A 13149-nucleotide genomic window follows, 5' to 3' on the forward strand; every position below is an offset into this window, starting at 1 on the left:
CCTACCATGATGTACTATGCTACGACAGACCTAAGGTGATAGGGCCAATGGACCATGAATGAAATCATGAACCTAACAAAATTTGCCTCCTTTTAAATTATCTCAGGTATTTTGTCATAGTGATTCAAAGCTGACTAACACAGCTGGTATAAATATATGCTGATCTGTTGTTTGCCAGAGGAAAGAGAAATATATTTCCAATCCTCTCTTAGATCCACTTTCTCTTTTTTTATCTTCTTTTATTCCCAGTCCCAGTCCTGCTGTCCCAGAAAGAACCACTCTTGGACACAACATTTGAGTATTCATAGACAGACATAAGAGAATTAGAGAGCATGCCCCAGAGAATTCTGGGAAGATAAACTTTCAAACCCCACCTTGGCTGTGACTTGTTTGAAAGCAGCCTATTGGGGGTACTGGCTAAGTTCTGTAACTCTTTCCACTATTACATTTATGTCAGATCCACAGCTGGGGAAAAGTCCACACACCAAAAAAATGTGCTGGCAGGGTTGTTGTTTCTAAGCATGTTAGATTTTTATGTGACATATCCCAATGGAGCAGATAAGAGAGGAGCATTCATTATGTTCAGTCACTTAATATATGGAGTGCTCACTGTCTAATTCCACTTGAATTGGGGGTCCACACTAAGTCTGAGAAAAGAAAAAAATTGAGAACAAACGTCTTCTTTGTCTTCCGGCTAACTAATCTATTTTGCAGTAGGCGTTTTTTGTGAAAACTGATTACCTGACAGTGTGCATGCCCCCAGTAGATTCACAATATTCTCATGGTGTCCCAGGTGAGTCATCATTTTGAGTTCTGACATGAGTGCCTCCCTTTCAGAGCTGTCAGCTTTTTCTGTCAATGGAGGAATAAAAAAATGTCAGACGCAAGTAAAACAGGAACTTTATGTTGTTTAACACATTAAAAATTTCCCCAGTTCAGAGCTGATTTTATTACCTATCTAAATTCAAAACTAAAAGAAAAGGAGACACCAAAACAATACATGAATTTTGAATAATAATATGCTATGCCTTCAAACAGAATTTCAAAGATTATGGTATAAATGTTGACTATAATAATATGCCTTTCCAGGCTAGAAATATGGCTCAGTGGTATAGTACTTGCCTAGCATGCATGAGGACCTGGATTCAAGTCTCTGCACACCACACACACACACACACACACACACACACACACACACAGTCTTTTTGCCTAGATTTATAAAAATCTTCAGTTGTCCCTCAGAACATACAACCAAATAAAATAATAGTAACACAAGATCTTCTTCCATAGTAGAGATGAACAGATATGCTGAAGGAAAAACATTCTTTTTATCTATTTATTTGTTTTGACTCCTGAATTTGTTTAAGTCACCAAAAGAACAGTGTCAGCAAGGCAATTGGCTCTAGCCTCTGGTCCTCAGGTCTAGAATCTTCCCTTTGTCAGTAAGCCCAACAAGAGGAGGGCAGAGAGGACTCATTCCTACTAATCAAGTTCTTGGTCTTCAGTTGATAATGAGAGATGTCACTGCCATGCACACTAGCCTGTATCAGTCGGCCAATACATTCTTTCCCTGGACAGAAGCCAAGACAGCGTGACAAAGTGTACACATAAGCCTTGCTTTGAAGCATCATGAGGGCAGTTACTGATGAACCCAAAGGGCTCCCACCATTGAGGCTGATGTGTAGCTGCTCAGAGCACCCTTGCCCCAGGTGGGTGCTGGAGCAACAGGGGCAAGGGCAGGGTCTTTGGACTTGCTACTCCAGGCTCCTCTAACACATTCTGACAGCAATAGCAACTTTTCTTTGCATTAACTAAGATTTGATTCAATTTCCAGGTCCCATTATTTGGTCCTGGAATACATCCTAGTCTTTAGGGTGGCCAGTGTCGAATATCATCTATTTTGACTTGAGTGTGCTCTCAGGGGTATGCTCGTCTCCAAGATGTTGACTTTGTAGTCAGACCATTCTGAGACTCAATAGCATAGCATATCTTCAGCTACTTCATGTTTTACAGGAATTCGTGACTAAATTGTCCACGTCCTGTTCTCTACCACTGAGCTACATCTCCAGTTCTTTTCTGTTTTTATTTTAAGACAAAATCTCACAAAGTTGTGGAGGCTGGCCTTCAACTCACAATCCCCCCTCAGCCTCCCTAGTCCCTGGGATTTCAGGTATGCACCATCATGCCTGGCAGTAATATAGTTTATGACATGCTGATCTTTTTCAAAGCCTTTTCATATACTATTACCATTCATTCATTTATTAAGTAAAATCTATTTAGCATCCACTGTGTATGAGGCAATGTGCCAGGCACTGGGGAATTGAAGATTACTAAAATACAACCTCTGTCTTCCTAGCACTTAGAAGCCTCCTGGAAATGGGGACAAGGAAATAAGCCGTTACAATATGCAGTCAGCCCTCTACAGAGTGTATCCATGGATTCCACCAGTCCCGGATCAAAAATATTTGGGGAAAAGGTATATCAGAACCTATGCAGACATTTTTTCTTGTCATTGTTTTCTAATCAATATAGTTACAGCAACTACTTACATAGCACTTACACTGTATCAGTTATTGTAAGTCTTCTAAATGTGATTTAAAGTCCTCAGGAGGCTGTGTGTTGGTCCTATGCAAATACTACACCATTTTGTAAAAGGGACTTGAGTATCTAGAATTTTGGTATCCTCTGAGGGTTCCTAGAACCAATTCCCCATGGATGTCAAGGGACAACTTTAGTACAATGAATGAAACGTGGCAAATGAACGCAGTGTGCTGTGGGGTCACACAAGAGGGACAGCCTACATAGCCCTGGGGTATGGAAAGGGGCACCAAATGTGTGAACAGAGACCCAGAGAAAAACAGGAGATAGCCATGTGAAACTACAGTGGAGGGGGCTGCAGGGTGAAGAATACTACAGATTGAAGTGACAGAATGTGCAAAGGTCAAAAAAGAAAAGCGCAGGGCTGGGGTTGTGGCTCAGTGGTAGAGCACTTGCCTAGCATGCGTGAGGCACTGGGTTTGATGCTCAGCACCACATACAAATAAATTTCAAAAATAAAATAAAGTTCCATAATAGCTAAAAAAATTAAAAAGAAAGAAAAGAACATAGCAAAACAGACACAGACCCTGCCTTCATGAGGCTGACGGATGAATGTGGCAGATAAGACAATAACTGAATAATTAAACAAAAATGTCTCAATCGTAATAAATTCTAGGGGGAAAACCTACAGAGAGCTCAGGTAACATATTGCAAGGGGCTTGATTATGGCAGGGGGCTGGGGCAGTGCTGGGGATTAAGCCCAGGGCCTCCTGCATGCCAAGCTGTGCTCTACCCGCAGGCTCAAGGAACTTGATTTTGTCTGTGGTGTGAAATAAGGCTTCCCTGCCGGAGTGGCATTTAAGTTGAGAGCTGAAGGAGGAGTGGGAGGTACCTAAGAGCAAGGTGAAGGGCAGGCGGAAGGATCTGCCTGTGTGAAGGCCCTGAGAATGCAAGAAGGTCAGCATGGTGGTGGGTTGAGAGCCAGAGGTGGAGAGGCAGAGCAATGAACAAATCCATCAAGGCTGTGTAGTCACTGGAGAACAACTGAAAGCCACTAGAAATGTTAAGCATGATCCCCTCTGAGTTTCCATCACTTGGTCTTCAGCACAGAGAATCCAAAAGGAGGTAAGAGAGATGGAGGGTCCATGCTTTGGAGGTTGTTGTAGCTATTCAGGAGGGGCAGACCTAGACTAGGGTGGAAACAGAAGATGGATCCAATAGATACTCAGCAGGAAACCTGATAGGAATAGCTCCTGGGGTGTTAGAGGACAGTGTCAGGCTGAGTCCTAGTTGTGGTGTGTCCAATTGTGTGGAATGTGGCTCCTCTGGAACTCAAAACCAATCACCAAGAGGAAGGACTGTTGATGGAGGGACAGGGTTGGGGGAATTCAGTTGGGATGAGCTATGTTAGAGGGACTTTTGAGACATCTGAGCATTTAGACACACAAGCCTGAAGCTCCCAAGGGAGATGTTCCAAAGGGAGGTTGGGAGTGTGGTGGAGCTCGCCTGCAGTGAGCACGTGGGGCGAGATGGGAGGAGGACCAGGAGCAAGCCTAGGGCAACTGCATCAGAAGCTGGGTGCAAGAAGTTGAGCCAACAAAGCACTGAGCCAGAGGAGCAGAAGGAAATCCAGAAGAATATGGCAACATGGATGCCAAAGGAAGAAAGTATTCTGAAGTGGACAGAATGGTCATAGTGTCAATTTATGCTGAAAACATGAAGACTGAGAGGCCCATTGGACTTAGTTGGTTGGAGGTGTTGAGGCTCAAAGAACAATAACTCAAACCCCAAAGTGGGGCAACTTTGGGCTGAAGGAGCAGCTTCAAGGTCTTCTGTCCATTCATACCCCCCTCCCTCACTGTGCCGCCACTTAATCCTCTTTTTCTCCCACAATGCAGAGAAGGGCGTTTTGAAGTTCCCTTACCTAACAGAGAAGTTCTCTTCCCAGAAGAAATGTAATTGCTATGAAATCTCCTTAACCAGGAAAGGTGACCTCTCAGGAAAGACAAGACTAAAAGTCTCCATGCTCAGGGCTCCCTACCCAGAGACTCTTTCATGTATTCTCCTGAGGACTGTTACCTAAGAGGCTTTCTGTCCATAAGACAGACAGACAGACAGACAGACACACACACACACACACACACACACACACACACACAGTGCATTTCTTCCTCCCCTTCTCCTGTAGCTTGTCTTCACTGTCCTCCAGGAAACCCAAGCTTCTGTTCCTTTCTGTCATTCAGGATGGCACGTAAGCTTCAACCATCTGGCCTTTCTTGGCAGTTCATGCTCTGCGTACGATTCCTGTACTGAGATTTCTCCATGTACATTGACAAGTTTGTGGGCCTTTTTCTCCTATTAATCTGCTTATTTCAGTGAACCTTCAGAAGGTGGTGGGGAGATTTTTCCCTTGGTCATGGTTCAGAGGTCATGGTTCACCTTCACAAGAGAGCCAGCTGTGGATGCTTCTGCTGAGTGAGTGGTGGAGCCAGCTGTGGACGCTTCTGCTGAGTGAGCGGTGGTAAGAGAGACAGGGCGATGCCAGACTGGAGTGGAGGGAGCAATGAATGGGAAGGGAAGAGACTGAGGGCTCCAATTTGCTCCTCTACCCAGAGAATCTATGTCAAAACAACTTCTGCCCACAGTGACTGTATCCCCAAATACTGAACCCAATAAAAACTAAACAAAGAGAGAAGAGGAAGAAGAAGTAGACCTTTGTATTCGTGACTTGTATTCTATATTTATAGCATGGTTGATCCTAACAACTACCTACTCCTTTTTAACCCTGATGCACGGCAAACCATAAAAATGATAGAAAAGAGGAGACGGGGTGACTGGGAAACTGGCTCCCACCTTCATGCATCTCTGTTGATACCCTTCCACTGCAGATACCGTACCTTTTAGCATTTTGACTGCAACTTGGATTGAGACTCCTGTTTTACTAATTCCATAAGCTGTTGCATTCATCACTTTCCCAAAAGCACCTGATCCTAGTACCTTTCCTGCAAAGACACACAGGAAGTCAGTGCATTTGAAAGGTTTTCTGATGAAAAGGAAATGCTGTGGAAGTCTCTGGAACATTCAATTCTTACCAAACTCTAAGTTTTCTCTTGGAAACTCCCATTTGAGGTCATACTCATATTCTCTGAAATCGACGTAGAAGTACTCATTGTCCAATGAGCCGGTCACCTGGACCATTTGCAGCTGGCTTTCATACCTAAATTGCTTCAGAGACGAAATAATGAGTCAGTGAGCAATACGAAGTTCTGCAGATATGGGAAACAATAATGAATTATCAGCCTTTCTTTTACCTTTTTGTACTTGTGACAAATTAGTATGGTTAGAACAGCAATGAAGGGGAGACAAAGCCCAATCGTTGCATAGAATGAGATGTTGTCTTGGATGAAGGGGAAGGGCCCTGAAACAAAGGAGTGTCACTAAGCGATGAAACAGAATTCCTGTTTGCTATTATAAATAGTAGACTGCTCATTATAATCTCTCACATCCTGTTTGAGTAACCACTATTTTCAGTCCTTGCACATGCTCTGTGAATACTCTACTCCCCACAGAAAATCAGGCAACCTTCCTATAAAGGACAAGTTTCCTTCCTAGAAAATCCTAAGAGATTCTGAGCTGATTTAAAAAAAAAAATCATTTACTAGGGTTGTAACACTCACATCCATTTAAGCCACAGAACCTACAAGTCAGATTAAAAAAAATAAAAGGTCTGTGTTCCTTCTGTGAACATATGACATGAATGTGGAGATGCTGGTACCGTGATGTTGGTGATTCTAAACTAGTAGTGTTTCAATTCAGAGGGCTCTTAAAAAAAAAAATTGCAAAAGAGCAGGATAAAGGTAAATAAGGAGATTAACAAAGAGGAAAATGACAGAGGTCCCCAAATTACTTAAACTGTTTTGCTAGAGTTGGACCTTTTGGTAAACATGCAACATACGGGGAGTTTATGGTTCTCTGTATCTCCATAACTTGTGAGTCATAATAATGTAGACAGAACTCTGCCCCCAAATGCAAAACAGTACAATGCATGACAGCGGGGATTCCTCCTGACTCAAAAAGCCTTCTTTACTCACACACTGAACCTGTTCTCTCTTGTAAAATTCCCCCAATAAAAGTCAGTCACAGGGCGAACTTCTGATGGGGAATTCCTGGTGGTGGAATATCACAATAGCAACCATCCCATACCTGGTGAGTTTAAAAGGATTGTTTCGCAAGATGTGCCCATGGAATTGTACGCACAGCACTTGACCAGGAACCCCTTTACCGCCTCACTCATGTTTAGGGTACTGCTTGATATCCACTGTCCAAACACTTTCCTGTTAGCCTTTTTATTCCAAATTCCTTCTGTGATTTCTTCAGTGCAGCTGAAAAGAAATGGCAGACAGAGAAGTTAAGACAGGCAGGGCTGTCCTAAGATGGGAAGTCAGGGTTTCTGCAGCAAGTTCTGCAGAAACTTTTAAGTGATTCATCGATTATAAGTTATCACACAAACAATCTATGGCCATGGAGAACTATGGCTGATTCAGAAGGTAAGCATTTTAAACATGTCATCATTTCTTCTTAAATTGTATCCATGAAAAAGAGTCAAGATGTCAGAGTTAGGTTCTTCCATAACAAGAGATGTCAAGGTTCTCATTACTTGGGAGACTTGTCCAAACACTTCTTCCAGGTCCAAGAGGGTAATGGATAGCCATCCGAAGAGCAAGATGCTTGACTAGCTGATGTTTCAGCTAGCACTTGAGGTTTCCCTGTAGAGAATGACAAGTAAAATAAGCTCATGGAGTATAGTACTTTCCAGAAATGGCTCATTACTCCAGTGCGGTTGTGTTTCTGGGAGGTGTCTCATTCAGGATACCTCAAGACTTTTGGTTATTAACCCTGCCACCCTCCACACCTCCTCCCTTTCTTGACAGACTGGCCCAACGCGTCTCCACTGAACACCACTCTTCCCCTTTTTGGCTCTCCGCTATCTATCTGCACACCTCAAAATGATTCTTAGCTTCAGAAGAACATCTGTAAAAAGTCTAGTGAAATGTACTTTTACATCTTTTCTTTTTCTTCTTTTACTTTACTTGTATCTTCTTATAGACCAAAGAAGTGAAGATTATTAAAACAAATAAATGGCAAACGATTTGGCTTTTAACATGACTTTTCAAAGCAGTAAAGTCAATAAAGTCACAACACTAGCCAGGTGTGGTGGTGCACATCCAATCCCAATGGCTCAGGAGGCTGAGGCAAGAGGGTCTTGAGTTCAAAGTCAGCCTCAACAATTTAGAGAGGATAAGCAATTCAGCAAGATCCTGTCTCTATATACAATATAAAAAAGGGCTGAGGATGTTGCTCAGTGGTTAAGCACCCCTGGGTTCAATCCCAGGTACCAAAAAAAAAAAAAAAAAAAAAAAAAAGTCAAACACTAAAGCACATGCAGAAAGGATGTGGAATAAATCTTTTAGCTTCTGAGGATAAACACAGAAAGAGATATATGTAACTAAAACCAGTAGATAGGAGAGTAAAATTCCAAAATATTTCAGCATACAAAAACAGTATCCCTTCTAAGCCATGTGTTGGTTCTTTCTAGTTAAGATTATTAGACAATAAAGTAGTGAGAACACAAAAATAAAATTCTTGGTGGCATAACTTACTTTTTATATTTAGTGTGAACATTTTGGTGAACTGTGCATCATCATTTTCTGCGTGGAATATATATTCTCCTGGCTGGTGCTTATGGTTGCAAAACTTAGATATGCTGTTTGAGAAAGAATTAAAGATAGATTTAGCCTGATTCTTACAGGAGTTGCTACAATGAAAGATGGTTTGCATGGGAAGAGTCTTCTGTGAGGTTATCCCCACTTGCTAACGTTTCCTGGACAAGGAGGTATCTGTATTCTAGACCCTTCCTATTCAAAGTGTGGTCCACAGACAGGTAGCATCAGCATCAGCACCAGTATCATCTGGGAACTTGATAGAAAAGCAAAATTCAGAACTCACTCCAAACCTAGGAACTCAAAATCTATATTTTAAGATAATCTCCATGTGGTTCATATGCACATTAAGGTTTAGGGCTGGCTGAGGGTCCTCAGAGAAACAAGTGAGTGGCTGTCCCTATTGTTCTACACATTGTGGATAGCCTGACTTCCCTAAAGAAAGACCTCTGCAGGTGGACAAATTTTCCTGCTTCCTAAAATGACTGGTTTGCTGCTCCAAGGCAGAACCTATGACCAGCCCTTGATTTACACAGCAATTAACAGTAACAGACTCAAATCCACTGACTTTATACAGAAATCTTTTAATGGTTTCCATAGCTTCTAATACCTAGTTGCAAAACTCATTAAGCATTCAATACCTTTTGACATGATAACTTGATATGGGGGCTTATTTGCCACGTCTCCTAGTACTATGTGATGTTGGAAGTTGTTGTGGGGGATGTTGGACAGTGTATGAGAATAGGGAGGCCACAGGCTATTGAATACAGCTTCATGCATCCACTGAAACAAAACTAGAGAAAAAGGGGGAAAATTCCCTTAATGAGAAACAGAAAATATTAAGGGCTTTTCAGAAGATATTTAATTAGACCAGAGATAACTTGAAGTTAAAAAATAAAAAAAATCCATAGACAGAATGGACAGAATGAAAATTTAAGCATAAAGATCTGAAGTGGAAGATTAAGTGGCCTTAATCTTGGAGCTGTGTAGGATGCAAAAGACCTAAAAAATAAAGATCTTGTGTTAGCCAGTTTTCCATCACTGTAACAAACACTTGAGGTAAGTCAACTTGTAAAGAGAAAAGGTTTATTTTGGCTCATAGGCTTGAAGTTTCCAGTCCTTGAATGGTTGGCCTTCTTGCTCTTGGGTCTATGGCAGGGCAGCACAAGACAGCAGGAGTGCATGATGTACCAAAACCACTTACCTGTTGACTAGAAAGTGAAAGGAAAGAGGAGGAAGGAGCAGGGATCCCACTGTCCCCTGCAATGGCACACTCTCAGTGACCAGAAGACCTTCCACTGGGCCCCATTTCTTAAAGTCGCACCACTCCAGGGAGCAAGCTTTCAACACATGGGTATCTGGGGGACATTTAAGACCCAAACCATTCCAACTTCTATCCTAAAAATACCGTAGTCCACGAAGGTGGACAAAACATTACAGGAGTGGAACAGTTAAAGCATTAAACCAAAGACATGTAGACAACCAAGAAGCAGAGGTCAGTGTAGATGAGGAAAGTTCAGTGGGCTTCACAAAAGCAGGGCTTGAGGTGCACCCCCCTGGATGAGCTGGTTTAGAGGAGAGGATTAGAAAAAGAGATCTAAGAAGGAGGCGATGGAGACCGAAGGCAGGAGGCAGGAACCCACAGGGCGATGGTCAGAGGAACAGGAGACCTTGCTGGAGCAGGGCATGTGCGGGGCTGGTGGAGAGAAGAGGGCCAAGTGGATGGAATGGGGCCGGCTGACCGGGGACCTCGGAAAACAAGCCTAATGCAGAGGAAGATATTCTGGATCCCTGAGGAGAGGGTGAATATCACGAACAGTACTTTAGATTCCTCTGCTGGCAGGAGGAAGAGTTCACTGGAGGAAGGTCTGGGGGCAGTAGTAACAATCCAGGAGTTCATTCATTCAGCAGCCGATGGTGGACCCTATTTTGTGGAAGCAATCAAGGATACAACAAGAAGTTTGAAAAAGATGGGTTTCTGTTCTCCCTATTTTACAGTTTGGTGGTAAAAGCAGACAAGAAAAGAAGCAGCTATGGTAGAGTGTGGGAAGTCCTATAATAGGAGAAGTAAAAGTTCAGATTTGGAGTTTCAGAACATGACAAAATGAATGTCATCTAAGGTAAGGAAAATGTGAAAGAAGAGCAAACCCAAGAAGCACCAGGAAAAAAAAGAAATGGTAGGTTCTGGATTGGATAAGGAAAAATCTTGATCCCTAAGATACAAAACATACAACTGGTTAGTGACAGCTTTTGAGTCCATTCTGATCTGACGCTGGTGTTTTGTGCCCTTAACTCCTAAGTGGAACAATAACTCTGTGTAGTGATGAAAGAATTCATTTACTTGACCTATCAAAAGTTGCCAGCAGTTCATGAGCACTTGACAAGTTTTTAGATGCTTTGTTAACAAGAGACCAGAGCATAAAAGGATGGTTTCTTGTCCTGACCTGTTTGTCCGTCCATCCTTCTTTCCTTCCTTCCTTCCTTCCTTCCTTTCACTCTCTTTCTTCCTTCCCCCTTTCTTTTCTCTTTCTCTTTCTTGCTCTTTTTCTTTTTTTATTTCTTCCCCTCTCCCTCCCTGCCTTCCTTCCCTTCTCTCCTTCCCGTTCATCCATCCTTCCTTCCTTCCTTCCTTCCTTCCTTCCTTCCTTCAGTATTAGGGATTGAATCCAGGAACACTGTGACACTGAGCTACATTCCCAACCCTTTTATTTTTGAGATGGGGGTCTCAGTAAGTTGCCCAAGCTGGCTTGGAACTTGTGATCCTCCTGCCTCAGCCTCCTGAGTCTCTGGGATTACAGGTGTGCTCCACCATGCCCAGCTATGACCTACTACTGGACAAAAAGGAAGAAATGGTGAAGTGGAAGTGATAGAAAGAGTGGAGGGAAAGTTGCATGAAGCCCAAGGGGGAGAAGACAAAATCCAGCTATGTGTGATTCCTAAACTTCAGGAAGGCAGCATTTAAGTGGTCCAAGAAAAGATGAGAAAACGTGAAAGGGAAAACGTAGTTCTCTCTGGGAAATGGCTAAAGACCTTTAAAAGGAAGGAGAAAGGAGATTTTTTAAAAAGAAAATGAAAGGAAGGAAGGGAAGGAGATAGGGAGGGAGGAAGGGAGGAAAAGAGAAAAATACAACTCCATGTGGCTAGTCAAGGACCATGCCACAGGATCTAGTAATTTGGCAGAAACAGCAATGACCAATAGAGCTATTTATCATCATGTGGACCAAAGTGAAAGATTTCATGAACATTTATCTCCTCCATTTTTTGAGTTGTTTTTGTGGAGTGTGGTGTGCCACAGAGACAGCACCTAAAATATTTTCACTCTTTTGAACCATTTCCAGGTAGGAAATTGGTCATGTAAATAACTGGAACACAAAACTGAATCTCCAGGTTGTTTGAAACTGCTCACCCTCCCTCTCCTTTCTAACAGTTAACCCCAGCGACAACTGTGTGGCTGAACCTCTGCGAAGTCCAAGGGGAATAACCCATGAGGTGTCCTGGAGGTCCAAAGCTTCCTCTCTCCTAGGGTTTTTCTAAAAATGACCTGTCTGGCATGGACAGATCAGGAAATTTGACTTCACAGTGAAACAATATCTTGGAGACTAATAAGATGTATGCTTAACACAACTATGAGAAGGGTTTTCTCCTCTGAAATAAAAATTCAGGTCATTTTATCTTCTACTTAGTGCCCAGAGGGGAGGAGTTGAGAAAGGGCAAGCTCTTTCCAGGAGTTTCAGAGAATGATTTTACTTTTTGGTTAAAAAAAAAAAAAAAAGTTTTATTTAAAGAATAAGAGGTGACCAAAGTCAAACCAGAGGACAGGGATTGATAAAGAATGTATTGGTGAAGCTGAGAGCTTGTGAAAGTGCAAAAGGAAGGGGTGACAAGATTGAAGGTGGCTTTCCACAGAACAGAAAGATGGTGGATAAGGACAGACGGTGGGTCAGGAAGCCTGGCGACCCCACCTAACCTCAGGCTGCAGAGTAGTGGGGCCTGAAGTTAACTCAGCTTGGCTGTAGTCAGAGCTGATCTGTTCAAATTTCTGTTCTGAGTTAGATGAAGATAGTGCGGGTGGGGGTGTGCTGATGATTTCATATCTCTGTATAATACTATGCTCATTTTTATTTTTTTCAGGGATGCCAACAAGCCTGGAGGTATGCATTAAAGATTGACTAGCAAAAGATGGCACATCCCATACAGGTTTCAATAACCAAAGAACATATCTATCTATCTTTCTTTCTTTCTCTGTTTCTTTCTTTCTTTTCTTTTCCTTCTTTCTTTCTTTTTCTTTTCTTTTCTTTCTTTCTTTTTTTTTTTTTTTTTTTTTTTTTGCAGTGCTGGGGATGAAACCCAGAACCCAGAGCCTCAAACATACTAGGCAAATATTCTACCCCATTGAGCTATGTACATCCCCTGCCCAGAGTATTTCTGTTATCTTACACACTGGGTTTGAGGACCTCACACTTCTGAAACGAGTTGGTGTCAAGAGGCAGTATAGAGAAATGGCTGAAACTCACAGACATCAGAGCTAACTGTTTCTGCTAGAATCCCAACTCTGCTACTGCCTGGTGCAGTGGACTTAAGCAAGTCACGTAATGTCTCTGTGCCTCAGTTTCCTTGTCTATAAAATGAAAGATTGAAATAGTATGTACCTCATCTAGTTGTTGGAAAAGAAAGTTTTTTTTAAAACAGGACTTTTGTATAAAGTGCTTAAAACAGTGCCCAGCACATAATAAACAAAATATGTGTTAGGTTGCTACTACTATGAGGCTCATTAAACCTAGTAATCATTTTGAATAAAAAAGAATCCATGTAGGAGCTAATGTAGCTCAGTTGTATAGGGTGCTTGTATAACATGTGCCAGGCCCTGGGTTCAATCTCCAGTACCAGGGTG

General features: G+C 42.3%; 1 protein-coding gene across 3 annotated transcripts in view; it reads right to left on the reverse strand.

The window, feature by feature from the left end:
- Positions 1–13149, reverse strand: part of Flt3 (fms related receptor tyrosine kinase 3) — an 80184-nt gene that overhangs the window by 24652 nt on the left and 42383 nt on the right. For all 3 annotated transcript variants that reach the window (XR_007108766.1, XM_047553271.1, XM_047553272.1), the window contains 7 exons: positions 8199–8302; positions 7196–7304; positions 6742–6920; positions 5850–5956; positions 5631–5763; positions 5436–5540; positions 742–852 (listed from right to left, as the gene is read on the reverse strand). Coding sequence is in view for 2 of the 3 variants with exons in the window: in XM_047553271.1 (XP_047409227.1) it covers positions 742–852; positions 5436–5540; positions 5631–5763; positions 5850–5956; positions 6742–6920; positions 7196–7304; positions 8199–8302 (848 nt within the window). In the remaining variant the exon portion in view is untranslated. The remainder of the gene's footprint in view (positions 1–741; positions 853–5435; positions 5541–5630; positions 5764–5849; positions 5957–6741; positions 6921–7195; positions 7305–8198; positions 8303–13149) is intronic.

The sequence above is a fragment of the Sciurus carolinensis genome, chromosome 5 (assembly GCF_902686445.1).
Source record: "Sciurus carolinensis chromosome 5, mSciCar1.2, whole genome shotgun sequence".
NCBI classification, from domain to species: Eukaryota; Metazoa; Chordata; class Mammalia; order Rodentia; family Sciuridae; genus Sciurus; species Sciurus carolinensis.